The 27,750-nt window shown below is 57.6% G+C and overlaps 2 protein-coding genes across 2 annotated transcripts in view; both read right to left on the bottom strand.

The window, feature by feature from the left end:
* LOC140681361 (histone-lysine N-methyltransferase SETD1A-like) overlaps window positions 1-5,933 on the bottom strand; it is a 156,637-nt gene extending 150,704 nt beyond the window's left edge. The window contains exon 1 of the mRNA XM_072921009.1: window positions 5,925-5,933. Within this exon, the coding sequence (XP_072777110.1) occupies window positions 5,925-5,933 (9 nt within the window). The remainder of the gene's footprint in view (window positions 1-5,924) is intronic.
* Window positions 5,283-27,655, bottom strand: LOC140681362 (histone-lysine N-methyltransferase SETD1A-like; the record flags this gene model as incomplete). Its single annotated transcript, XM_072921010.1, has 17 exons — window positions 5,283-6,467; window positions 7,605-7,742; window positions 9,245-9,364; window positions 10,878-10,988; window positions 11,059-11,228; window positions 13,441-14,260; window positions 14,333-14,403; window positions 14,973-15,024; window positions 16,774-16,880; window positions 18,443-18,491; window positions 19,664-19,804; window positions 22,058-22,267; window positions 22,617-22,673; window positions 23,918-23,978; window positions 25,779-25,981; window positions 26,569-26,672; window positions 27,364-27,655. Coding segments are annotated over 17 exons (2,880 nt in total), but the record flags the coding sequence as incomplete, so codon positions are not given.
* Between the last annotated feature and the right edge of the window lie 95 nt (window positions 27,656-27,750).

The following is a 27,750-nucleotide window of genomic DNA, read 5'->3' on the forward strand; positions in this document are numbered from 1 at the left end:
GCGCAAACATCGGCTCTTTTCCCTAGGAAAGAAAACTCACCAGTCCAGGTTCCTGATGTCAGTTTGTAGGGCTCCCCTGGGACTGTCAGGGCAGCACAAGTATGAGGTGGGGGCAGATCCTGTCTGGGACTTATCCTTCGATGTTCGGATTTTTGCGGTCAGCTGCCGGCTCAGGGCCACAGGACTCGGAGCGCAAACATCGGCTCTTTTCCCTGGGAAAGAAAACTCACCAGTCCAGGTTCCTGATGTCAGTTTGTAGAACTCTTTTTGGACTGTCAGGGCAGCACAAGTATGAGGTGGGGGCAGCTCCTGTCTGGGACTTATCCTTCGATGTTCGGATTTTTTGCACTCAGCTGCCCGCTCAGGGCCACAGGACTCGGAGCGCAAACATCGGCTCTTTTCCCTGGGAAAAAAAACTCACCAGTCCAGGTTCCTGATGTCAGTTTGTAGGGCTCCCCTGGGACTGTCAGGGCAGCACAAGTATGAGGTGGGGGCAGCTCCTGTCTGGGACTTATCCTTCGATGTTTGGATTTTTTGCGGTCAGCTGCCGGCTCAGGGCCACAGGAGTCGGAGCGCAAACATCGGCTCTTTTCCCTGGGAAAAAAAACTCACCAGTCCAGGTTCCTGATGTCAGTTTGTAGGGCTCCGCTGGGACTGTCAGGGCAGCACAAGTATGAGGTGGGGGCAGATCCTGTCTGGGACTTATCCTTCGATGTTCGGATTTTTGCGGTCAGCTGCCGGCTCAGGGCCACAGGACTCGGAGCGCAAACATCGGCTCTTTTCCCTGGGAAAGAAAACTCACCAGTCCAGGTTCCTGATGTCAGTTTGTAGAACTCTTTTTGGACTGTCAGGGCAGCACAAGTATGAGGTGGGGGCAGCTCCTGTCTGGGACTTATCCTTCGATGTTCCGATTTTTTGCACTCAGCTGCCGGCTCAGGGCCACAGGACTCGGAGCGCAAACATCGGCTCTTTTCCCTGGGAAAGAAAACTCACCAGTCCAGGTTCCTGATGTCAGTTTGTAGGGCTCCCCTGGGACTGTCAGGGCAGCACAAGTATGAGGTGGGGGCAGATCCTGTCTGGGACTTATCCTTCGATGTTCGGATTTTTTGCACTCAGCTGCCCGCTCAGGGCCACAGGACTCGGAGCGCAAACATCGGCTCTTTTCCCTGGGAAAGAAAACTCACCAGTCCAGGTTCCTGATGTCAGTTTGTAGGGCTCCCCTGGGACTGTCAGGGCAGCACAAGTATGAGGTGGGGGCAGCTCCTGTCTGGGACATATCCTTCGATGTTCAGATTTTTTGCGGTCAGGTGCCGGCTCTGGGCCACAGGACTCGGAGCGCAAACATCGGCTCTTTCCCCTGGGAAAGAAAACTCACCAGTCCAGGTTCCTGATGTCAGTTTGTAGGGCTCCCCTGGGACTGTCAGGGTAGCACAAGTAGGAGGTGGGGGCAGATCCTGTCTGGGACTTATCCTTCGATGTTCGGATTTTTTGCAATCGGCTGCCGGCTCAGGGCCACAGGACTCGGAGCGCAAACATCGGCTCTTTTCCCTGGGAAAGAAAACTCACCAGTCCAGGTTCCTGATGTCAGTTTGTAGAACTCTTTTTGGACTGTCAGGGCAGCACAAGTATGAGGTGGGGGCAGCTCCTGTCTGGGACTTATCCTTCGATGTTCCGATTTTTGCACTCAGCTGCCGGCTCAGGGCCACAGGAGTCGGAGCGCAAACATCGGCTCTTTTCCCTGGGAAAAAAAACTCACCAGTCCAGGTTCCTGATGTCAGTTTGTAGAGCTCCCCTGGGACTCTCAGGGCAGCACAAGTATGAGGTGGGGGCAGCTCCTGTCTGGGACATATCCTTCGATGTTCCGATTTTTTGCAGTCAGCTGCCCGCTCGGGGCCACAGGACTCGGAGCGCAAACATCGGCTCTTTTCCCTGGGAAAAAAAACTCACCAGTCCAGGTTCCTGATGTCAGTTTGTAGGGCTCCCCTGGGACTGTCAGGGCAGCACAAGTATGAGGTGGGGGCAGCTCCTGTCTGGGACTTATCCTTCGATGTTCGGATTTTTTGCACTCAGCTGCCAGCTCATGGCCACAGGACTCGGAGCGCAAACATCGGCTCTTTTCCCTGGGAAAGAAAACTCACCAGTCCAGGTTCCTGATGTCAGTTTGTAGGGCTCCCCTGGGACTGTCAGGGCATCACAAGTTTATTCTCTTGGCCCAGTGGCCCTGAGCGGGCAGCTGATCGCAAAAAATCCAAACATCGAAGGATTTTTTTTTTTTTTCATTTTTATTTTAGGCCAATATAAAATCATACATTCTAAACAGGAATTTTCTCAAAATCAAGTGTTTCAATAAACCAAAAAAACTCTAACATATTTTAAATAACTACTAAAAGGCCAGAAAATGTAACGCAATCTGGCAACCCACAACTGTCTCGAAGTGTCTACAATAAACCTTCCTTAAAAAAACCCAACAAATACTCCTTACCACCTCAACAATACCTCACCAGCAACACCAAACAAGTCAAAATCCTTTAACTCCCATCCAAAAAATGCTCTATAAACTGAAACACTATGTCATCTACAAAAGACACTCACCCTTCAACAACCTCCTCTAACCTATACACAAATCTAAAATAAATAAGAATTGCTATAAACTATCATACCTTAAATAACTCCACCATTAAACACTACTACACCCAACTTATTAAAACTCCAATACAAGCTAAAAGCAAAAACCACAAAATAACACACTACTGTTAACATTGCCAATGTATTTTTCCTCCATTCCTCTAACAACTAAATACAGACCTCAATTTACCTTCACTTGAAAAACATACAACACACCTACATACAACTACCCCAAAAATAAAAACAGTCCTACCATCTACATAAATTCATCCAAATGAAACTTAAAAAGTCAAACTCAAAATCTTCTGTAATAATCCAACAACATTAGATGAAAAACATAACAAGAATATTTTTAAAAATCATCCAAATTCTTCTAAAATACTATTACACCACAAAAAAAAAAGCAGCAAAATCAAAAAGCATACTGAAAAATCCAGTTCCTAAAAGTAAAATAACAAAAGAAACATCAAATTCCCACCAATTTCATCAAAAAAAGTCAGAATGGCTCCATGAGCCATCAAAAAAAAAAAAAAAAAAACAACCTAAAAGAAAATGCCAAACCACCTCAAACACAAACAATAAAACACAGCCCCTCTTACCATGGTATTATTTTAATATTATGATTAAAATACATATTCTATACAAAAATGTCCTGTACCCCGCCATCAATTCCACATAAAGCAAATAAATTAACTCTTATCATACAGGACATCCATATCAAAAATCTCAATCACCCTAAAACCTTCCAAATAATTACAAATTAACCCCAAAATAAGAACGTTAATCTCTAACAAAAGAAACCCAAAAAAACACAAACTAAAAATACACCACCACAGAACCAACTACCAGCAAAAAAACCCCCACACTACACTCTTTTCACTAGCAGCTGTTAGTGAGACACATCACAAAAATGAAACAAAAATAAAAAACAGCCCACAGAAACCAAAACACATATAGAGAACAAATCACAAAACCCACTAGAAAAAGTCCAACCAGCTTACTAAACTTGAAACCACACAACAGACCCTGAAAGCTACTAAAAATGAAAACCATACCTCTACACTAACTCCAAGAGTAACCAGTAGTCTGCTAAGTTAACTTTAAAAACCAAAGTAATAAACGATATTAAAAAATCTAAAACACTAGACAATAAAAAGATAAGTACCCAAATAAAAAACTACCTAAAAAAATCCACAATATAAATACACAAGTTCCTAAAATAACCCACTAATAAAAAGCAACCAACAAAAACATCAAACTAAAACAAAAACCCAAATAAATAAACTTAAATTAACAGCGAAAAAAATTATTCCTAACTCAATAAAGCCATAATGCTTCAAACCATCAAAATACAAATAGTAGCTGGAAATAAACACATCACCAAAAGATAAATGTAACCATAAACAATAACTCCCAAATTACCGGTAACAATAAAATATTCACAACAATTAAACAAACCAAATGAATAAAACCTCTGTAATCGAATAAACAAGAAGGCAATTATCAAATAAAAAAACCAAACTTACTAATTAACTTAATTAATTAACTTAAACCCACCAAAACCAACACTACATTCTCACTTCAACGAGGGCAAAGAAATGTGGGCTCCCCTTCAATTGCATCCCCCAGAAGAGCAGAAAAGAAGGGGTTTGCCTCAAATGATGGCAAAAAGCAGAATTTTACCTCAATCCAAACCCTTAAAAGGCGGGACAACAGGGCAGCCCCCTTCATTTCAACCTCAGGATGATGAAATTCAAAAGGTAAAAGAGAAAATTCCCCACTACAAAGGCACATCGGCTCACCTGTTTGGCTGCTGCTTCTCGGCACGAAGGTTTGTCCCTCGGCTCCTCCTTTGAGCAAAGCTCCACGAATCCAAATGATCCCCCAAATCCTTTCCGAAGCGCCCATCGTCCCTCCATGAGACAGCCCCGGGAGCCCCCCAAAAACTCCTCTCCTCCAGCAGCTCCGTGCAAAAGTGATGTGAGGAAAAACTCCCTCTAAATCAGCCCCTGTAGGAGCCGCCCCCTTCTCATCATCCTCACAGCTCTCACCTGTGAGCCTTCATCATCCTGACAGCTCACACCTGTGAGCCTTCATCATCCTGACAGCTCACACCTGTGAGCCTTCATCATCCTCACAGCTCACACCTGTGAGCCCTCATCATCCTTACAGCTCTCACCTGTGAGCCTTCATCATCCTCACAGCTCACACCTGTGAGCCCTCATCATCCTCACAGCTCACACCTGGGGCTGCTCTGAGCCCTCCTCATACTCACAGCTCACACCCCAAAACCCCTCAGAGCCCCCCAAAATCCTTCACACATGTCCCAGAGTCCCACAGGCCGACCCCAAAACCCCTCAGAGCCCCCCAAAATCCCTCACACGTGTCCCAGAGTTCCACAGGCCGACCCCAAAACCCCCTAAATCCCCCAAAATCCCTCACACGTGTCCCAGAGTCCCACAGGCCAACCCCAAAACCCCCAAAACCCCCCAGAGCCCCCCAAAATCCTTCACAAATCCCCAGAAGTCCCACAGGACAACCCCAAAACCCCCAAAATCCCCAAAAATCCCTCACACATGTCCCAGAGTCCCACAGGCCAACCCCAAAACCCCCAAAACCTCCCAGAGCCCCCCAAAAAACAGAGACGGAGGCGGTGCCAAAGCTCAGTGGCCCTTTATAAAAAGGGGGGGCTCGGGGGCCCCCCCATATCCACATATGTACAGGGGGGAGGGGCATGTACAGGTATTTACACCCCCCGGGGGTATTTACAGAGTGGGGGGAGGGGCGGGGGGGGGAGGGGCAGACCCCCCCCTCCCCCACATCCCCCCCCCCACCCCAGACACGCCCCCAGTTTCTACAAGAAACAGCCAAAAAAAAGGGAGAAAAAAGCCTTTTTTGGGAGGGGGGAGGGGCGCGGTGACGTCGCGATGATGTCACGGCGACGTCGCGATGATGTCACTGCGATGTCGCGGTGATGTCACGGTGATGTCATCGTGGTGGGGGAGGGGCGGCAGTGCCGCGGCGGCCAAAGGTCGACTCTCGGCTCCCTCCGGTCGGTGGTGGCTCCCGGTGGCCAAACGCTGATCCCGGTGGCCAAAACCCAACGGCGGTGCCCAAAACCCAACTGCGGTGGCCAAACGTCAACCACGGCAACCAAAGGTCAATGGTGGCAGCCAAACCCCAACGGTGGTGGCCAAAAGCCAACGGCGGTGGCCAAACCCCAACTATGGCAGCCAAAAGCCAACGGCGGTGGCCAAACGTCAACCACAGCGGCCGAAGGTCAATGGTGGCAGCCAAACCCCAACCATGGCGGCCAAAATCCAACAGTGGTGACCAAAGGTCAACGGTGGCGGCCAAAATCCAACGGTGGTGGCCAAACCCCAACCATGGTGGCCAAAAGTCAATGGTGGCAGCCAAAACCCAACCACGTTGGCCAAAACCCAACCATGGTGGCCAAAACCCAACGCTGGTGGCCAAAACCCAACCATGGTGGCCAAAACCCAACGCTGGTGGCCAAAACCCAACCATGGTGGCCAAAACCCAACGGTGGCAGCCAAACCCCAACCACGTTGGCCAAAACCCAACCGCGGACGCGCCGCGTCACCCTCGGCCCCCGAGCCGCGGTCGCGCCGCCGTTCCCGCCGCGGGCCCCGCGCGGCGCCGGCGCGTCAGTTGAGGGTGCCGCGGCAGCTCTCGGTGCGGCACAGGCACGGGATCTTGGTGTCCTCGATGGGGAACTTGTAGTCGTAGGTGATCTCCTCGTTGACGCCGATCGGCTGCTTCGAGTAGATGACGATCTTCTTCTGCGCCTCGATGGTGATCACCTTGGCGTAGCAGTTGGGCTGGGGGGCACCGGGGGTCAGCGGACCCACAAGTACGGGGGGGTCGGTGGTACCCCCAAGCACCGGGGTCAGCGGGACCCACAAGTACCGGGGGGTCGGTGGTACCCCCAAGTACCGGGGTCAGCGGGACCCCCAAGCACCGGGGTCAGCGGGACCCACAAGTACCGGGGTCAGTGGGACCCACAAGTACCGGGGTGAGGGGACCCCCAAGTACTGGGGTCAGTGGGACCCACAGCGACCCCCAGGGCATGAGGGGTCAGGGGGACCCACAGAGCACCGTGGGTCAGCAGGACCCCCAAGCCCTGGGGACCACCAGGACCCCCCGTGCCCCCCAAGCCCTGGGGGCCACCAGGACCCCCAGAGCCCCCCAAGCACTAAAGGGGTCAGTGGGACCCCCAAGCCCTGGGGGCCACCAGGACCCCCATAGCCCCCCAAGCCCCGGGGGTCAGTGGGCCCCCCAAGCAGTAAAGGGGCCAGCAGACCCCCAGCGCCCCACAAGCCCTGGGGCCCACCAGGACCCCCCAAGCCCCACAAGCACCAGGGGTCAGTGGGACCCCCAAGCCCCGGGACCCCCAGCGCCCCCCGAGCCCCCCAAGCACTAAAGGGACCACCAGGACCCCCCGCGCCTCCCAAGTCCTGGGGACCATCAGACCCCCAGAGCCTCCCAAGCCCTGGGGACCACCAGGACCCCCTGAGCCCCCCAAGCACTAAAGGGGTCAGTGGGACCCCCAGAGCCCCCCAAGTCCTGGGGACCCCCAAGCCCCCCGGCCCCCCAAGTCCTGGGGACCATCAGACCCCCCGAGCCCCCCAAGTCCTGGGGACCATCAGACCCCCAGAGCCCCCCAAGCCCTGGGGACCACCAGGACCCCCAAGCCCCCTAAGCCCTGGGGACCACCAGGACCCCCAGAGCCCCCCAAGCACTAAAGGGGTCAGTGGGACCCCCAGAGCCCCCCAAGCACCAGGGGTCAGTGGGACCCCCAAGCCCTGGGGACCAGCAGGACCCCCTGAGCCCCCCAAGCACTAAAGGGGTCAGTGGGACCCCCAAGCCCTGGGGACCACCAGGACCCCCTGAGCCCCCCGAGCCCCCCAGGACCCCCCAAGCCCCCCGGCCCCCCGCGCCCCCCGCGCCGCGCTCACCGTGCAGCAGTGGTTGATGAAGCGCGCCAGGTTGCCGCACTTGGTGGCGTCGATGATGGTGTCGTGGTCCACGCGGAACAGGTAACTGCTGCCGATGCCCTCCTGCGCGTAGCGCTTCTCACGCATGTCCGCCACCACCTGCGCCCGCCCCGCGTCACCGAGGCCACCCCGGGTCACCCGGGGTCAGCCAAGGCCACCCGGGGTCACCCGGGGTCACCCGAGGTCACCCGGGGTCACCCAAGGGCACCCAAGGCCACCCAGAGGCCACCCGGGGGTCACCCAGAGGTCACCCAGAGACCACCCAGAGGCCAACCAAGGTCACCAGAGGTCACCCAAGGCCACCCAGAGGCCACCCAGAGGCCACCCGAGGTCACCCAGAGGCCACCCAAGGCCACCCGAGATCAGCCAAGGACACCCGGGGTCACCCAGAGGCCACCCAAGGTCACCAGAGGTCACCCAGAGGCCACCCAGAGGCCACCCGAGGCCACCCAAAGGTCACCCAAGGACACCCAGAGGTCACCCAAGGCCACCCCGAGGTCACCCAAAGCCACCCAGAGGCCACCCAGAGGTCACCCAAGGACACCCAGAGGTCACCCGGGGTCACCCGAGGCCAACCAAGGCCACCCGAGGCCACCCAAGGCCACCCAGAGGTCACCCAAGGACACCCAGAGGCCACCCGGGGTCACCCAGAGGTCACCCAGAGACCACCCAGAGGCCAACCAAGTTCACCAGAGGCCACCCAAGGCCACCCGAGATCAGCCAAGGACACCCGGGGTCACCCAGAGGCCACCCAAGGTCACCAGAGGTCACCCAAGGCCACCCAGAGGCCACCCGAGGCCACCCAAAGCCACCCAAGGCCACCCAAGGACACCCAGAGGTCACCCAAGGCCACCCAGAGGTCACCCAGAGGCCACCCAGAGGCCACCCAGAGGTCACCCAAGGACACCCAAGGACACCCAGAGGCCACCCAAGGTCACCCAAGGACACCCGAGGCCACCCAGAGGTCACCCAGAGGCCATCCAAGGCCACCCAGAGGCCACCTGGGGTCACCCAGAGGTCACCCAGAGACCACCCAGAGGCCAACCAAGGTCACCCAGAGGTCACCCAGAGGCCACCCAAGGACACCCAAGGACACCCAAGGACACCTAGAGGTCACCCAGAGACCACCCAGAGGCCAACCAAGTTCACCAGAGGCCACCCAAGGCCACCTGAGATCAGCCAAGGACACCCGGGGTCACCCAGAGGCCACCCAGAGGCCACCCAAGGTCACCCAGAGGTCACCCAGAGGCCACCCAAGGACACCCAAGGACACCCAAGGCCACCCGAGGCCACCCAAAGCCCCGGGGACACCATGGGGACACCGTGGGGACAGCGATGGCCCTGGGGACACCTGAGGGGGTCTGGGGACACCGAGGGGACACCGAGGGGACACTGATGGGACACTGTGGGGACACCGATGGCCCTGGGGACACTGCAGGGACACCGTGGGGACACTGATGGCCCTGGGGACACCACGGGGACACCTTGGGGACACCGAGGGGACACTGATGACCCTGGGGACACCTTGGGGACACCGTGGGGACACCGATGGCCCCGATGACACCTTGGGGACACCGTGGGGACACTGATGGGACACGCACCTGGCGGATGTTCTGGCCCACGTACTCGATGACCATCTCGTCGGCCGCGATGGGCTCCATGGCGAACAGACCCCACTCGTGGATGCGGCTGCGGCCGAAGCGGAGACGCTTCTTCCGGAACTGGGGGGACAAAGGGGGGACACAGGGGTGGCACCGGGGACACGGGGGGGTCACAGGGACACGGGGGACACGGGGGTGGCACCGGGGACACGGGGAAATGGGGACAAAAGGGGTGGCACCGGGGACACAGGGACACGGGGGGGACACAGGGACAGGGGGGGACAGGGGGTGGCACATGGGGACAAAGGGACACGGGGGGGACACGGGGGTGGCACCGGGGACATGGGGGGGTCACAGGGACACGGGGGACACGGGGGTCACAGGGACATGGAGGGTCACAGGGACACGGGGGGACACAGGGATGGCATGGGGGGACATGGGGATGGCACAGGGGGACACGGGGATGGCACATGGGGACAAAGGGACACGAGGGGACATGGGGGGACACAGGGGGACACGGGGAGGGCACGGGGGGACACGATGGGGGACATGGGGACGGCACGGGGGGACATGGGGGGACACGGGGGTGGCACAGGGGGACACGATGGGGGAAATGGGGACAGGGATGGCACGGGGGGGACACAATGGGGGACACAGGGATGGCACGGGGGGGACACGGGGATGGCACAGAGGGACATGGGGACATGGGGGTGGCACATGGGGACAAAGGGACACGGGGGGGACACGGGGGTGGCACGGGGGGACATGGGGACATGGGGATGGCACAGGGGGACATGGGGACATGGGGATGGCACAGGGGGACAAAGGGACACAGGGGTGGCACACGGGGACACGGGGGTGGCACATGGGGACAAAGGGACACGGGGGGGACACGGGGGTCACAGGGACATGGGGGGGGACACGGAGATGGCACACGGGGATGGCACAGGGGGACATGGGGGGGACAAAGGGACACGGGGGGACACGGGGATGGCACCGGGGACACGGGGATGGGGACGGGGGGACAAAGGGACACAGGGGTGGCACACGGGGACAAAGGGACACGGGGGGGACACGGGGGTCACAGGGACATGGGGGGTCACAGGGGGGACATGGGGGGGACAAAGGGACACAGGGGGACACGGGGATGTGATGATGGCACAGCGGACACAGGGACATGGGGGGCCACAGGGACACGGGGGGACATGGGGATGGCATGGAGGGACAAAGGGACACAGGGGGACACGGTGGGGACATGGGGACATGGGGATGGCATGGGGGGACAAAGGGACACAGGGATGGCACACGGGGGACATGGAGACGTGTCACCAGGGATGGGGATGGCACGGGGGGACAAAGGGACATGGGGGGGTCACGGGGATGGCATGGGGTTCACAGGGACATGGGGGGTCACAGGGACATGGGGGGGACACGGGGGTGGCACAGGGGGACACGGGGACATGGGGACACGGGGATGGGACGGGGGGACACGGGGGGACACGGGGGGACACGGGGACAAGAGGGGGACACGAGGACGGCACACGGGGACACGTCACCGGTGCCGGGGACACCCAGTGACACCGGTGTGACCGCAGTGACACCGCGCCACCCCGGAGCCGCCACCGGGACCCACCTTGAGCTGGTTGAGCTTGAGCAGGTCGCTGTCCGGCAGCGCGGCCGCGCCGATGGCGCTGAGCAGCCGCCGCTGCTCCGAGCGGCGCTCCGACAGGACGCGGTTGGGGCCCTGCGGGCGGTGACAGCGTGGGGACACCGCGGTGACATCGGGGACACCGTGGGGACGTCCCGGGGCTCACCTGTGCGTCGGGCGCGTCGGGGTCGGGGCGCGGCGCGGGGCAGGGCCGCAGGTAGCGCGCCTTCTCGCGCCGGCTGATGGGGTAGTAGCCCTCGCTGCGGGCGCTGCCCGTCCGGTGCTCGCGGCTCTCCGGCCACCGGCGCCGGCGCCGCGGGCTGCCCGCGCGCGTCAGTGAGCGCGTCAAGGGACAACGGGACAGCCATGGCACCCTTGGGGCCCCAGGGCCCATTCAATGTCCCCAAACTCATCCCTGTGTCCCCAATGCCCATCTTTGTGTCCCAAACAACCACCCAAATGTCCCAGCACCCATCCCAATGTCCCCAACACCCATCCCAATGTCCCCAATGCCCATTCCAATGTCCCAAACACCCATTTAATGTCCCCAACGCCCATTCCAATGTCCTCAACAACCATCTTGGTGTCCCAAACAACCACCCAAATGTCCCAACTCCCATCCCAATGTCCCCAACACCCATCTTGGTGTCCCCGATGGCACCCTTGTGTCCCCAGAGCTCATCCAGTGTCCCAACACCCATTCCAATGTCCCCGATGGCACCCTTGGGTCCCCAGAGCCCATCCATGTGTCCCCGATGGCACCCTTGGGGCCCCAGAGCCACCCTTGGGTCCCCAGTGCCACCCTTGTGTCCTCAACAACCATCCAAATGTCCCCAATGCCCATCCCTGTGTCCCCAGTGCCCATCCAATGTCCCCAATGCCACCCTTGGGTCCCCAACACCCATCTTGGTGTCCCCAGGGCCCATCCCTGTGTCCCCAATGCCCATCCAATGTTCTCAGTGCCCATCTTTGTGTCCCCCAATGCCCATCCAATGTCCCCAACACCCATCTTGGTGTCCCCAAAACCCATCCCTGTGTCCCCAGTGCCACCCTTGTGTCCCCAATGCCCATCTTGGTGTCCTCAACAACCATCCAAATGTCCCCGATGTCACCCTTGTGTCCCCAGTGCACATCCCCGTGTCCCCAAAGCCCATCTTGGTGTCCCCAGTGCCACCCTTGTGTCCTCAACAACCATCCAATGTCCCCAACACCCATCCAATATCCCCAAGGTCCATTCCAATGTCCCCAAATCCCATCCAATGTCCCCAATGGCCATTCCAATGTCCCCAATGGCCATCCCCATGTCCCCAGCGCCCATCCCAATGTCCCCAACGCCCATCTTTGTGTCCCCAGTGCCACCCTTGTGTCCCCAATGCCCATTTTGGTGTCCCCAGTGCCACCATTGTGTCCCCAACACCCATCCAACGTCCCCAACGCCCATCCAATGTCCCCAACACCCATCCAACGTCCCCAACGCCCATCCCAATGTCCCCAACGCCCATTCCAATGTCCCCAACACCCATCCAATGTCCCCAACACCCACTCCAGTGTCCCCAACCCCCACTCCAGTGTCCCCAACCCCCACTCCAGTGTCCCCAACACCCATTTTTGTGTCCCCAACGCCCATTCCAATGTCCCCAACACCCGTCCCAGTGTCCCCAACGCCCATTCCAATGTCCCCAACACCCATTTTTGTGTCCCCAGCACCCAATCCAGTGTCCCCAACACCCATCCAATGTCCCCAACACCCATTTTTGTGTCCCCAGCACCCAATCCAGTGTCCCCAACGCCCATCCCAATGTCCCCAACACCCATTCAATGTCTCCAGTGCCCATCCCAATGTCCCCAACACCCATCCCAATGTCCCCAACGCCCATTCCAATGTCCCCAACGCCCATTCCAATGTCCCCAACGCCCATCCCAATGTCCCCAACACCCATTCAATGTCCCCAACACCCATTTTTGTGTCCCCAACACCCATTCCAACGTCCCCAACGCCCATCCCAATGTCCCCAACACCCATCTTGGTGTCCCCAGTGCCACCCTTGTGTCCCCAGTGCCCATCCCTGTGTCCTCAACGCCCATTCCTGTGTCCTCAACAACCATCCAAATGTCCCCAACGCCAATTCCAATGTCCCCAACACCCGTCCCAGTGTCCCCAACGCCCATTCCAATGTCCCCAACGCCCATTCCAATGTCCCCAACGCCCATCCCAATGTCCCCAACGCCCAATCCAACGTCCCCAACACCCATTTAATGTCCCCAACACCCATTTTTGTGTCCCCAGCACCCAATCCAGTGTCCCCAACGCCCATCCCAACGTCCCCAACACCCAATCCAACGTCCCCAACGCCCATCCCAATGTCCCCAACACCCATTCAATGTCTCCAGTGCCCATCCCAATGTCCCCAACACCCATCCCAATGTCCCCAACGCCCATTCCAATGTCCCCAACGCCCATCCCAATATCCCCAACACCCATTTTTGTGTCCCCAACACCCAATCCAGTGTCCCCACCCACTCCCCACCCGCAGCCCCGTCAGGATATCGGTGTGGGGCACCCAGTGGGTGTCGTTGAGCCAATGGGCGGCGCCGTCCTGCTGCAGCAGCCGCTCGTAGGTGACCCGCAGGAACCGCGCGTCCTCGGCGTCCAGCCCGGCGCTCCAGATGTCGTACAGGATCGTCATCTGCTCGAACTCGCTGCGCGGCGCGAAGGCCACCGGTGCCACCGGCGCGGTGCCGCCACCACGGGGCCGCAGCCACCGCCGCGCGCCGCCCTCGCTGCTGTCGCTGTCGCTGTCGCTGTCACTCGATGATGATGATGATGATGATGACGGCGGCGGCGGTCGGTGCCGTTTGCGCCGCGGCGGAACCGCCGACGGAACCGCCGCGTCGCTGTCGGTGCCGCCGACCGGCGGCAGCTCCGCCACCACCTCCTCGGGCGCCTCCAGCACCTCCTCCAGGCACGGCGCGTGCCCGGCGGGCGCGGCCGGCGGCGTTTTGGCGTAGTTGTGCTCCAGCAGCACCGGCGGCGCGTCGGTGTCGGTGTCATCGAGAGCGATGGCCGCCAACACCGCCAAATCGCCGCCAACGCCGCGCTGGGGGCTCCTGCGGGGGGCGCTGTGCGCGCCGCGGGACAGCTCCAGCAGCGAGGAGGCCCCGAGGTGCTCGGCGGCGGCGCGGGGCGGGCGCCGGGGCGGGGGGCGCCGCGCCGGACCCCCGTCGGTGGTGTTGGTGGTGTTGGTGGAGGTGTCGGCGCAGCTCTTCACCAGCGACGCGTGATCGGCCGGGAGGTTCGCCACCAACCGCGGCGGCGGCGCCGGGGGGCGGGCGGGGGGCTCGCGGCGGCGGGGGAGGGGCGTGGGGGGTTTGGGGGGGCTCGGGGGGCTCGGGGGGCTCGGGGGGGGTGGTTGTGGGGGGGCGGGGGGCGGCTCTTCGGCCTTTCGGTGTTTTTTGGGGGGCGGCAGCAGCGGGATGGGCGAGGAGGGGCGCGGCGGCGGCGGGGGAGGGGCTGCGGGAGAAAAGGGGGGGGTCAGCGGGGGGATCCCGAAATTTGGGAGATTCACCCCAAAATTTGGGAGATTCACCCCAAAATTTGAAATATTCACCCCGAAATTTGGGAGATCCACCCTAAAAGTTGAAAGATTCACCCCGAAATCTGGGAGATCCACCCCGAATTTTGGGATATTCACCCCGAAATTTGGGGAGATCCACACTGAAATTTGGGAGATTCACCCCGAATTTTGGGAGATCCACCCCGAATTTGGGATATTCACCCCGAAATTTGAGAGATTCACCCCAAAATTTTGGAGATTAACTTGAATTTTGGGATATTCACCCCGAAATTTGGGATATCCACCCCAAAATTTGGGAGATCCACCCCAAAAGTTGAAAGATTCACCCCGAAATTTGGGAGATTCACTCCGAATTTTGGGAGATTCACCCCAAAATTTGGGATATTAAACCCAGAATTTGGGAGCTCCACCCCGAAATTTGGGAGATTCACCCCAAATTTGGGATATCCACCTCGAATTTTGGGATATTCGCCCCGAATTTTGGGGAAATTGGGGCGGTACTTACCCGGTTTGGGGGAGGGCGGCCGCGGCGGCTCCGGCGGCTCTTCGGCCTCGTCCTCGGAGGATGATGATGATGATGATGATGATGATGATGAGGAGGATGAGGATGAGGAGGGTGAGGACGAAGGCCGCGGGGAGGAGGAGCTGCTGTCCCCTCCCCCCTCGAACGGCGACAGTTTGGAGGAGCCTTCAGCCTCTTCCTCCTCCTCCTCCTCCTCCTCCTCCTCCTCTTCTTCCTCTTCTTCCTCTTCTTCCTCTTCCTCCTCCTCCTCTGCAGTGACAACAGTGGGGTCACCCCCCTGCGCCCCCCACAGTGACCCCAAACCCCCCAAAAATGTCCCCAAATATTCCCAAAATATCCCCAAATATTCCTAAAATGTCCCCAAAACATCCCCAAATGTCCCCAAATGACCCGAAATGTCCCAAAACGGTCCCAAATGACCCGAAATGACCCAAAATGGTCCCAAATGACCCAAATGTCCCCAAATGTCCCCAAATGACCCGAAATGACCCAAAATGTCCCCAAACCCCCAATGTCCCCACCCCCCCAATGTCCCCAGCCCCCCAAAAATGTCCCCAACCCCCCCAAAATATCCCCAAAATGTCCCCAAATGCCCCCAAAACGTCCCCAAATGTCCCCAAACCCCAAAATCTCCCCAATCCCCCCAAAAATGTCCCCAACCCCCCCAAAATATCCCCCAAACGTCCCCCAAAGTCCCCAAATTCCCCCAAATGTCCCCAAATGACTCAAAATGACCCAAAATGACCCAAAATGTCCCCAAACGTCCCCAAACCCCTCACCCGGGCCCGGCCGGGGGGGTCCCCTCGATGTCCCCAACCCCCAAATGTCCCCAAATGTCCCAAAATGTCTCCAAATGTCCCCAAATGTCCCCAAAATGTCCCCGAATGGCCCAAATCCCCCCAAAATGTCCCCCAGTCCCCCCAAAATGTCCCCGAATGGCCCAAATGACCCGAAAATGTCCCAAATGTCCCAAATCCCCCCAAAATGTCCCAAAATCCCCGAAAATGTCCCCAAACCTTCACCTGGGCCGGGCCGGGGGGGTCCCCGGGGGGGTGGGGGGGGCCCCTCCCCCTTCCTCCTCCTCCTCCTCCTCCTCCTCCTCTGCGCTTCGGCCTCGTCCTCCTCCTCCTCCTCCTCCTCTTCCTCCTTTGGGGGTCACGGGGGGTCAGGGGGTCCCCAAAATCGGGGGGGGGGCCCCAAAATCCGGGGGGGGGGTCCCCAAAACCCATCCCCAAAACACGGGGGGGGTTCCCAAAATTCGGGGGGGGGGCCCCAAAACACGGGGGGGGTACCCAAAACACGGGGGGGGGTCCCCCAAAACCCATCCCCAAAACACGGGGGGGGTTCCCAAAATTCGGGGGGGGGGGCCCCAAAATTCGGGGGGGGGGGCCCCAAAATTCGGGGGGGGGGCCCCAAAATCGGGGGGCGTCCCCAAAATCCGGGGGGGGGTCCCCAAAATCCGGGGGGGGGGGCCCAAAATTCGTGGGGGGCCCCAAAACACAGGGGGGTCCCCAAAACACGGGGGGGGGGTCCCCAAAACCCATCCCCAAAACACGGGGGGGGTTCCCAAAATCCGGGGGGGGGGGCCCCAAAATTCGGGGGGGGCCCCAAAATCCGGGGGGGGGCCCCAAAACACGGGGGGGGTCCCCAAAACCCATCCCCAAAACACGGGGGGGGTCCCAAAATTCGGGGGGGGTCCCCAAAATTCGGGGGGGGTCCCCAAAATTCGGGGGGGGGCCCCAAAATTCGGGGGGGGGTCCCCAAAATCGGGGGGGGGTCCCACCTTGGCCGAGGAGGACTCTTCGGACGCCTCCTCCCCTTCGCTGTCCAACCGGAACAGTTTCCGGCGCTTTCCGGGGCCCTCCGCGGCGCGTGGCGGCTCCTTCTCTGCTTTGGGGCAAATTCGGGGAAATTTGGGGCTTTTTGGGGTTTTTTGGGGTTTTTTTTGGGGTGGTTCGGGGGATTTTTTGTGGGTTTTTTGGGGTTTTTTGCGGATTTTTTGCGGGTTTTTTCAGGGGGTTTTTGGGTTTTTAGGAGGATTTTTTGCGGTTTTTTGGAGGATTTTTTGGGGTTTCTTGGAGGATTTTTAGGGGTTTTTTTGGGATTTTTTAGGGGATTTTTTTCTTGGTTTTTTAGAGGATTTTTAGGGGTTTCTTGGAAGGATTTTTAGGGATTTTTTTTCTTGGTTTTTTAGAGGATTTTTAGGGGTATCTTTGAAGGATTTTTAGGGTTTTTTTGGAGTTTTTTAGGGATTTTTTTCCTTCGTTTTTTAGGGTATTTTTTTGGGTACTTTTTGGGTATTTAGGGGGTTTTTTTGGGGGGTTTTTTTGTGTGGTTTCTTGGGGGTTTTCTGGGGGTTATTAGTGGGTTTTGGGGTGTTTTTTGGGGTGTTTTTTGGGGGCGGTTGGGGTTTTTCGGGTTTTTAGGGGGTATCTAAAGGGGTTTTTGCGGTTTTTTAGGGCTTTCCGGGAGATTTTTGGTGCTTTTTTAGGGATTTTTTTTTGGTGGTTTTTAGGAGGATTTTTTGGGGTTACTTGGAGGATTTTTAGGGTTTTTTTTGGAGTTTTTTAGGGGGTTTTTTTCTTGGTTTTTTAGAGGATTTTTAGGGGTAGTTTTTGGCTATTTAGGATTCTTTTTGGGGGGGGTTTATGTGGTTTCTTGGGGGTTTTCTGGGGTTTAGTCGCGGGTTTTGGGGTGTTTTTTGGGGGTTTTTTTGGGGTGTTTTTTTGGGGGGGATTGGGGTTTTTGGGGTTTTTTTAGGGGGGGGTTAGGGTTTTTGGGGTTTTTAGGAGGTATCTAAAGGGGTTTTTGGGGTTTTTTAGCTGATTTTTGAGGGTTTTTTGGGGGGTTTTTGGGTTTTTAGGAGGATTTTTCGGGGTTTCTGGGTGGATTTTTAGGGTTTTTTTGGGGTTTTTTAGGGGGATTTTTTCTTGGCTTTTTAGGGGATTTTTTGGGGTACTTTTTGGCTATTTATGGGGTTTTTTTGTTTTTTTTTTTTTGTGGTGTGGTTTCTTGGGGGTTTTCTGGGGTTTATTAGCGGGTTTTGGGGTGTTTTTTGGGGTTTTTTTTGGGGTGGTTTTTTTGGGGGGTTGGGGTTTTTGGGGTTTTTTTGAGGAGGGTTTGGGGTTTTTGGGGTTTTTAGGGCATATCTAAAGGGGGTTTTGGGGGGTTTGGGGTGTTTTTTGGAGTGTTTTTGAGGGGGGTTGGGGTTTTGGGGTTTTTAGGGGGTATCTAAAGGGGGTTTTGGGGTGTTTTTGGGGGGGTTGGGGTTTTTGGGGTTTTTAGGGGGTATCTAAAGGGGTTTTTGGGGTTTTTTGGGGTGTTTTTTGGGTTTTTGGGGTTTTTAGGGGGTATCTAAAGGGGTTTTTGGGGTTTTTTAGCGGTTTTTTGGGGGTTTTGGGGAGGGGTCTCACCATCCTCATCCTCCTCGGGGGGGGTGGGGGGTCGGGGGCGCTTCTCCTCCCCCCCCTCGTTCAGCTCCGACGGCTCTTTCCGCTTCACCTGCGGGAAACGGGGGAAAAATGGGGAAAAACGGGAAAAAAATGAAAAAAGGGAGAAAAAAGAACCCCGAAACCCCCCAGACCCTCCCCAAAAAGGGACACCCAGCACCCCAAAGCCCCCCCAGGACCCCCAGATCCTCCCCAAACCCGCCCAGGACCCCCCAAAATCCCCTCCAGGGTCCCCCAAACCTCCCCAGGACCCCCCAAAATCCTCTCCAAGACCCCCAGATCCCCCCCAAACCCCCCCAAACACCCCCAGGACCTCCCAAAATCACCTCCAAAATCCCCAAATCCCCCCCAAAATCCCCTCCAAGACCCCTCAAACCCCCCCAGGACCCCCCCAAACCCGCCCAGGACCCCCCAAAATCCCCTCCAAGACCCCCAGATCCCTCCCCAACCTGCCCAGGACCCCCCAAAATCCCCTTCAGGACTCCCCAAAGCCCCTCCAAGACTCCCCAAAGCCCCCCAGGACCCCCCAAAATCCCCTCCAAGACCCCCAAATGTCCCCAAAATCCCCTCCAAGACCCCCAGATCCCCTCCAAGACTCCCCAAAGCCCCCCAGGACCCCCCAATTCTCCCCAAATCTCCCCCAGGGCCACCCAAATCCCCTCCAGATCCTCCCCAGACCCACCCAGGACCCCCAAAATCCCCTTCAGGACTCCCAAATTCCCCCCCAGGACCCCCAAAATCCCCCCCAAGACCCCCAAATCCCCTCCAGACTCCCCCTAAAGCCCCCCAGGACCCCCCAAAATCCCCTCCAAGACCCCCCAGACCCCCCAAAATCCCCCCCAGGACCCCCAAATCCCCTCCAACCCCCCCCCAGGACCCCCCAAAACCCTCTCCAAGACCCCCCAAACCCCCCCAGGACCCCCCCAAACCCACCCAGGACCCCCCAAAATCCCCTCCAGGACCCCCAATCCCCCCCAAACCCCCCCAGGACCCCCCGAATCCCCCCAAAATCCCCTCCAAGACCCCCAAATCCCCTCCAAACCCCCCCAGGACCCCCCGAATCCCCCCAAAATCCCCTCCAAGACCCATAAATCCCCCCCAAACCCACCCAGGACCCGCCAAAATCCCCTCCAAGACCCCCAAATCCCCCCCAAATCCCCTCCAAGACCCCCAAATCCCCCCCAAATCCCCCCCAGAGCCCCCCAGGACCCCCCAAACGGGCACCTTGAAGGAGGGCAGCCGGAGGGCGCCCCGCAGCCCCGCGCCCCCTCCCCGGGCCCAGTCCACGAGGGAGAGGGAGAGGAGGGCGGGGGGCGGCTCCTTCGGCCTCGGGGCCTCCTCACGGCCCCGGCCCGACTGGAAGGGCTGGGGGAGAAAATTGGGGGGTCAGGGGGCGAAATCGGGGGTCAGGGGGGTAAAATTGGGGTCAGGGGGGTAAAATCAGGGTCAGGGGGGCAAAATGGGGGTCAGGGGGGCAAAATCAGGGTCAGGGGGGCAAAATCGGGGTCAGGGGGGCAAAATCGGGGTCAGGGGGGCAAAATGGGGGGGAAAATGGGGGGTTTGGGGGAAAAACAGGGGGTTTGGGGGGAAAATGGGGGGTTTGGGTCAGATTTTGGGTCAGGTTCAGGGGCTGGTTTTAAAGCAGATTTTGGGCTGGTTTTGGTCAGATTTTGGGCTGGTTTTTGGTCAGATTTTAAAGCAGATTTTGGGCTGGTTTTGGTCAGATTTTGGGCTGGTTCCGCAGCAGTTTTGGTCAGATTTTGGGTCAGATTTTGGGTCAGGTTCCAAAGCAGATTTTAGGGCAGTTTTGGTCAGATTTGGGTCAGATTTTGCTCAGATTTTGGGTCAGATTTTGGGTCAGATTTTGGGCTGATTTGGGTCAGATTTTGGACTGGTTTTGCTCAGATTTTGGGTCAGATTTGCTCAGATTTTGGGCTGATTTGGGGCTGATTTTGCTCAGATTTTGGGCTGATTTTGGGTCATATTTGCCCAGATTTGGCTCAGATTTTGTGCCCACCTTGAGCTGCTCCTCCTTGCGCTCCCACCACGTGTCGAAGGTTTTGCTCAGATTTTGGGTCAGATTTGGGTCAGACTTTGGGCTGGTTTTGCTCAGATTTTGGGCTGATTTTGGGTCATATTTGCCCAGATTTGGGTCAGATTCTGTGCCCACCTTGAGCTGCTCCTCCTTGCGCTCCCACCATGCGTCGAAGATTTGGGTCAGATTTGGGTCAGATTTGGGTCAGACTTTGGGCTGATTTTGCTCAGATTTTGGGTCAGATTTTGGGCTGATTTTGCCCAGATTTGGGTGAGATTTTGTGCCCACCTTGAGCTGCTCCTCCTTGCGCTCCCACCACGCGTCGAAGATTTGGGTCAGATTTGGGTCAGATTTGGGTCAGATTTGGGTCAGATTTTGGGCTGGTTTTGCTCAGATTTTGGGTCAGATTTTGGGCTGATTTTGCCCAGATTTGGCTCAGATTTTTGCCCACCTTGAGCTGCTCCTCCTTGCGCTCCCACCACGTGTCGGAGATTTGGGTCAGATTTTGCTCAGATTTTGGGCTGATTTGGGGCTGGTTTTGCCCAGATTTTGGGCTGATTTTGGGTCATATTTGCCCAGATTTTGCCCAGATTTTGTGCCCACCTTGAGCTGCTCCTCCTTGCGCTCCCACCACGCGTCGAAGATTTGGGTCAGATTTTGGTCAGACTTTGGGCTGGTTTTGCTCAGATTTGGGTCAGATTTTGGGCTGATTTTGGGCTGGTTTTACTCAGATTTTGCTCAGATTTGGGTCAGATTTTGCTCAGATTTTGCTCAGATTTTGGGCTGATTTGGGGCTGGTTTTGCTCAGATTTTAAAGCAGATTTTGGGTCATATTTGCCCAGATTTGGCTCAGACTTTGTCCCCACCTTGAGCTGCTCCTCCTTGCGCTCCCACCACGCGTCGAAGGTTTGGGTCAGATTTGGGTCAGATTTTGGTCAGACTTTGGGCTGATTTTGCTCAGATTTTGCTCAGATTTTGGGCTGATTTGGGGCTGGTTTTGCTCAGATTTTAAAGCAGATTTTGGGTCATATTTGCCCAGATTTGGGTCAGATTTTTGCCCACCTTGAGCTGCTCCTCCTTGCGCTCCCACCACGCGTCGAAGATTTGGGTCAGATTTGGGTCAGATTTTGGTCAGACTTTGGGCTGATTTTGCTCAGATTTTGGGCTGATTTTGGGCTGATTTTGGGTCATATTTGCCCAGATTTTGCCCAGATTTTTGCCCACCTTGAGCTGCTCCTCCTTGCGCTCCCACCACGCGTCGAAGATTTGGGTCAGATTTGGGTCAGATTTGGGTCAGACTTTGGGCTGATTTTGCTCAGATTTTGCTCAGATTTTGGGCTGATTTTGGGTCATATTTGCCCAGATTTGGCCCAGATTTTGCCCCCACCTTGAGCTGCTCCTCCTTGCGCTCCCACCACGTGTCGAAGATTTGGGTCAGATTTGGGTCAGACTTTGGGCTGATTTTGCTCAGATTTGGGTCAGATTTTGGGCTGGTTTTGCTCAGATTTTGGGTCAGATTTTGCTCAGATTTTGGGCTGATTTTGCCCAGATTTGGGTCAGATTTGGGTGAGATTTTTGCCCACCTTGAGCTGCTCCTCCTTGCGCTCCCACCACGCGTCGAAGGCGCGGAAGGCCACGTTCTCCACCATTTTCCGGTTGAGGTCGCGCTGCATCGTGGCCTTCATCTCCTGCACCAGCGCCGCCAGGACCCCCTCCACGGGCCCGGGGGGCTCGGGGGGCGCGGGGGGCGCGGGGGGGTCCGTCCCCGGGGGTCTCTCCTCGGCCGTGGGGGGCTCGAAGGGCGGGGGAGGGGGCGGGAAGCGGGGGGGCGGGGGAGGGGCGAAGTGGGGCGGTGGGGGAGGGGCGAAGGGGGCGCCCCCCCCGCCCCCTCCCCCCCCCCCCAAAGGCGGATTTGGGGGCGCGGAGGCGGCTCAGCAGCGGGAGGGGGGTGGGGACCCCCCCCCAGCGCCCCCCCGGACGCCCCAAAAGCTCCAACAGCGCCGGGGGGGACCCCCCGAAATCGGGGAGGGGGCGCGGGGGGAGGGGCACGGCCATGAGGGGCTGGGGGGGGGGAGGGGGCGGGAAGGAGGGGGGAGGGGGAGGGGGCTCCGGGAAGGGGGAGGGGGGCAGCGGGGGAGGGGCGTGGGGGGCGTCGCTGTTGTCGTCGGAGGAGATTTCCATGTCCTCCCCCGAGGAGGTCTGAAAATGGGGAGAAAAAGGGGTGAAATGGGGCTGGGGGCACCCCCAGACGGGAGGTTACCCCAAAACAGACTGAATTACCCCAAAAACAGCCCAAATCACCCCAAAAACCTGCAAAAAACGGCCCAAATCACCCCAAAAACGGCCCAAATCACCCCAAAAACGGCCCAAATCACACCAAAATGGGCCCAAACTGACCGAAGTCCCCCCAAAGCCCCCCAAATTGTCCCAAATGCTCCCCAAAACCCCCTCAAATCCCCCCAAAATTTCCCTCAACCCCCTCAAATCCCCCTGAAACCCCCCAAATCCCCCCAAATCCCCCCAAAACCCCTCAACCCCCCCCAAAACCTCCCTGATCCCCCCAAATCCTCCCCCAAATTCCTCAAATCCTCCCCCAAAACCTCCCCAAACCCCCCCAAGCCTCCCAAAAATCCCCCAAAACTTCCCTCAACCCCCTCAAATCCCCCCGAAACCCCCCAAATCCTCCCCCAAGTCTCCCCAAAAACTCCAAAATTTCCCCAAACCCCCTCAAATCCTTCCGAACCCCCCCAAATCCCCCCCAACCCCCCCCAATCCCCCACAAAACCCACCAAATCCCACCCAAGCCTCTCCAAAACCCCCCAAAATCCCCCCAAATTTCCCCAAAACCCCCCGAAACCCCCCGAATCCTCCCCCAAGCCTCCCCAAAACCTCCCAAATCCCCCCAAAATTTCCCCAAACCCCCCAAAAACCCCCCTAAAACCCCCTCAAACCTCCCCAAATCCCCCCCAAACCCCCTCAAATCCCCCTGAAATTTCTCCAAACCCCCCCAAATCCCCCTAAAGTCCCCCCCAAGCCTCCCCCAAACCCCCCAAATCCCCCCCAAACTCTTCCAAATCCCCCCAAAACCTCCCCAAATCCTCCCCAAATCCTCCCAAAATCCCCCCCAAGACCCCCCAACCCCCCCCCCCAAACCCCCCCCAAACCCCCCCCACCCCCCCTCCCCCACTCACCCTCTCCTGCCCGTTGGGTCGGGGGCTCGGGGGGGCTCCTCCCTCCCCTCCCCCACCCCGGGGGGGCTCCGGGGGCTCTTCGGGGACCCCCCCGGGCCCCTCCTGGGGGGGCTCCCCGGGCCCCTCCCCCTCCCCACCGGCGGGGGGGGGGCTGGGCGGGGTGCGGGGGGGTTTGGGGGGGGTGGGGGTGGGGGGGCCTTCCTCCCCCTCCCCCGCCCCTCCCCCACCCTCCTCCTCCTCCTCGTGGGGGGCGGGGGCGGGGAAGAAGTGGGAGCGCTGCTCCTTCAGCAGCGCCTCGATGCGCGAGTCCAGGCTGGGGTGGGGGGCGAAGGGGACACTCTCGGGGGTCCCCTCGGGGGCCGGGGACCCCCCCCGGGCGGGGGCGGGGCAGGGGGAGCCCCCCCGGGGGGAGGGGAAGAAGGGGGAGGGCGGGGGAGGGGAAGAAGGGGGAGGCAGGGAGGGGGTGGGGGGAGGGGGGGGGAAGGGCAGGAAGGAGCCCCCCGAGGGGGGAGGGGGTGGGGGAGGGGGTGGGGGTGGGGGAGGGGCGCGGCGGGAGGGGAAGGAGCCCCCCGGGACTCCCCCACCCCCCTCCGGGGGGCGGCGGGGGGAGGGGAAGGGGTCCGGGGGGAAGGGGAGCCTGGAAGGGGAGAGGGGGAGGGGCGGTCAGAGAGACCCCAAAATTGGGGAAATCAACCCCAAAAATTGGGGAATTCCACCTCAAAAATTGGGGCAATCAACCCCAAAAATTGGGGAAATCAACCCCAAAAAATTGGGGAAATCCACCCCAAAAATTGGGGAAATCAACCCCAAAATTGGGGAAACTCCCCACCGAAAATGGGGGAAATTCCCCCCAAAAATTGGGGAAATCCAAACCCAAAAATTGCGGAAATTCCCCCCCAAAAAAACTGGGGAAATCAACCCCAAAAATTGGGGAAATCAACCCCAAAAATTGGGGAAATCAACCCCAAAAATTGGGGAAACTCCCCACCGAAAATTGGGGAAATTCCCCCCAAAAATTGGGGAAATCCACACCCAAAAATTGCGGAAATTCCCCCCCAAAAAAACTGGGGAAATCAACCCCAAAAATTGGGGAAATCAACCCCCAAAAATTGGGGAAATCTACACCCAAAAATTGGAGAAATCAACCCCAAAAATTGGGGAAATCAACCCCAAAATTGGGGAAATTCCACCCCAAAAATTGGGGAAATCAACCCCAAAAATTGGGGAAATCAACCCCGAAAATTGGGGAAATCAACCCCAAAAATTGGGAAAATTCCCCCACAAAATTGGGGAACCCCACCCCAGAAATTGGGGAAATCCACCCCAAAAAACTGGGAAAATCAAACCCCAAAATTGGGGAACCCCCGCCCCAAAAATTGGGGAAATCCCACCCCAAAAAATCAGGGAAATTTCAAAAAAAAAAATAATTGGGCAAATCCCATAAAAAATTGAGGAAATCCCCCAAAAATTCTGTGAAATTCCATACAAAGATTGAGGAAATTCCAAAAAATTTGGGCAAATCCCATGGAAAGGGGAAACCCCCAAAAATTAAGATAATCCCCCCCAAACATCAGGGAGAACCCACCCTAAAAATCGGGGAAATCTCCCCCAAAAATTGGGAAAATCCCACCAAAAATTGGGGAAATCCCAAAAATATCTGGGAAACTCCCCAAAAAATCCCAAATCTGCCCCAAAAGATCCAAAATCCCCCCCAAAATCCCAAACCCCCCCCAAAATCCCAAATCCCCCCAAACCCCAAATCCCCCCAAACCCCAAACCCCCCAAATTCCCCCCAATTCCCCCCCAACTCCCCCCAATTCCCCCAAAATCCCCCCAAAATCCCAAAATCCCCCCAAACCCCCCCAAAATCCCCCAAATCCCCCCAAAATCCCCCAAAACCCCCCCAAAATAGCCCCAATTCCCCCCAAATTCCCCCAAAATCCCCCCAAATCTCCCCAAAAATCCTCAATTCCACCCCAAATCCCCCCAAAAATCCCCAAACCCCCCCAAAATCCCCCCAAATCCCCCCAAAAATCCCAAAAATCCCCCCAAATCCCCCCAACCCCCCCAAAAATCCCCAAAATCCCCCAAAAGACCCCAAAATCCGCCTCACCTGCTGCCGTAGGGGGAGGGGCTCCCGTCGGCGAAGGCCCCGAAGGGGGGTGGCGGTGGGGGAGGGGCGAAGGGCCCGAAGCCCCCCCCGGCCCCTCCCCCACCCCCGTCCTGGGGGGTCGCGCTGCCCCCCGGGGGTGGGGGAGGGGCGAAGGGACCCTCGGCCGAGGGGCGGCGCCGGGGGGGGTCGGCCGGGGGGGGCGGCTGGGGGGGGGACCCCGAAATTAATTACCAAAATTAACCAAAATTAACCCAAAAACACATCCAGGAACCCAAAATTAACCAAAATCACCCCAAAATTACCCAAAATCACCCCAAAATTACCCAAAATCACACAAAAATTAACCAAAATCACCCCAAAAACCACATCAGGCGCCCCAAAATTACCCAAAATCACCCCAAAATCACCCAATATCACACCAAATCCCCCCCAGGAACCCCAAAACCAACAAAATCCCCCCAGAACCCCCCAATTTCCCTATAAATTCCCCCATATCCCCCCAATTCCCCCAAACCCCCCCAATTTCCCCCAACCCCCCCCCAAATCCCCCCTAAATTCCCCCCAAATCCTCCCCAATTCTCACCCAATTCTCCCCCAATTCTCCCCAAACCCCCCCAAATCCCCCCCAATTTCCCCACTAAATCCCCTAAATCCCCCCAAATCCCCCAAATTCTCCCCTGAAATCCCCCCAAGCCTCCCCCAGACCCCCCGAAATCCCAGCCAAACCCCCCGAAATCCCCCCAAAACCCCCCTAAACCCCCCAAAATCTCGCCCCCCCCCAAAATCTCACCGTGTCGGGGCTCTCTGCGCTGTTTTTGCCGCTGCCCGTGGGGACGGTCTGGGGGGTGTAGGAGCCGCTGACGATCAGGTCATAGAGTTTCATCCTCTGCTGCCCTGCGACACCCCAAAACCCAAATCAGAGCCCAAAACCAGCATGTGGGACCCCAAAAACAGCACGTGGGACCCCAAAATATCCCAAAACAGCACGTGGGACCCCAAAAACAGCACGTGGGACCCCAAAAACAGCACGTGGGACCCAAAAACAGCATGTGGGACCCCAAAATATCCCAAAATACCAGGGTCAGACCCCAAAATATCCCAAAGCAGCACATCGGACCCCAAAAACACCCCAAGAAAACCCCAAATCCCCCATAAACCCCCCATAAATCTCCTATAAACCCCCGAAAACCCCCCAAATCCCCCCAAAACGCACCCCTGACGTCGAGCTGTGCGTGGATGGCCGTGCCCATGACACAAACACCCCTTAAATCGCCTATAAACCCCATATAAACCCCCATAAATCCCTTATAAACCCCATAAATTCCCCATAAATCCCCTATAAACCCCCATAAATCCCACATAAACCCCATAAATCCCCTATAAACCCCCAAAAACCCACCCCTGACGTCGAGCTGTGCGTGGATGGCCGTGCCCATGACACAGACACCCCATAAATCCCCTATAAACCCCATATAAACCCCCATAAATCCCTTATAAACCCCATAAATTCCCCATAAATCCCCTATAAACCCCCATAAATCCCACATAAACCCCATAAATCCCCTATAAACCCCCAAAAACCCACCCCTGACATCGAGCTGTGCGTGGATGGCCGTGCCCATGACGGTGGCATTGTGCAGGTGCCGGACGGTGTCGCGGGCGCCGCGGGAGGAGCCGAAGGTGACCCGGGCCAGCCCGAGGTGCTTTCGGGTTTTGGGGTGCAGCAGCACCTCCACCTCCTCCACCTCCCCGAACTTGCGGCACATCTCCCGCAGGAACCCCTCGCGGATGTTGTCGTTGAGCCGCGCGAAGGTCACCTCCTTCAGGGGCACCTGCCCCACGTAGAACTCGTCCAGCTGTGACCCAAAAACCCCAAAAAACACCCCAAAAAATACCCCAAATCAATCCGAAATTCGGTTAGTGAAATGTGAGCAAAATCCCAAATCCATCCCCAAACCCATCCCCGAACCCC

This window comes from Taeniopygia guttata, chromosome 35 (assembly GCF_048771995.1).
Source record: "Taeniopygia guttata chromosome 35, bTaeGut7.mat, whole genome shotgun sequence".
Classification (NCBI taxonomy): Eukaryota; Metazoa; Chordata; class Aves; order Passeriformes; family Estrildidae; genus Taeniopygia; species Taeniopygia guttata.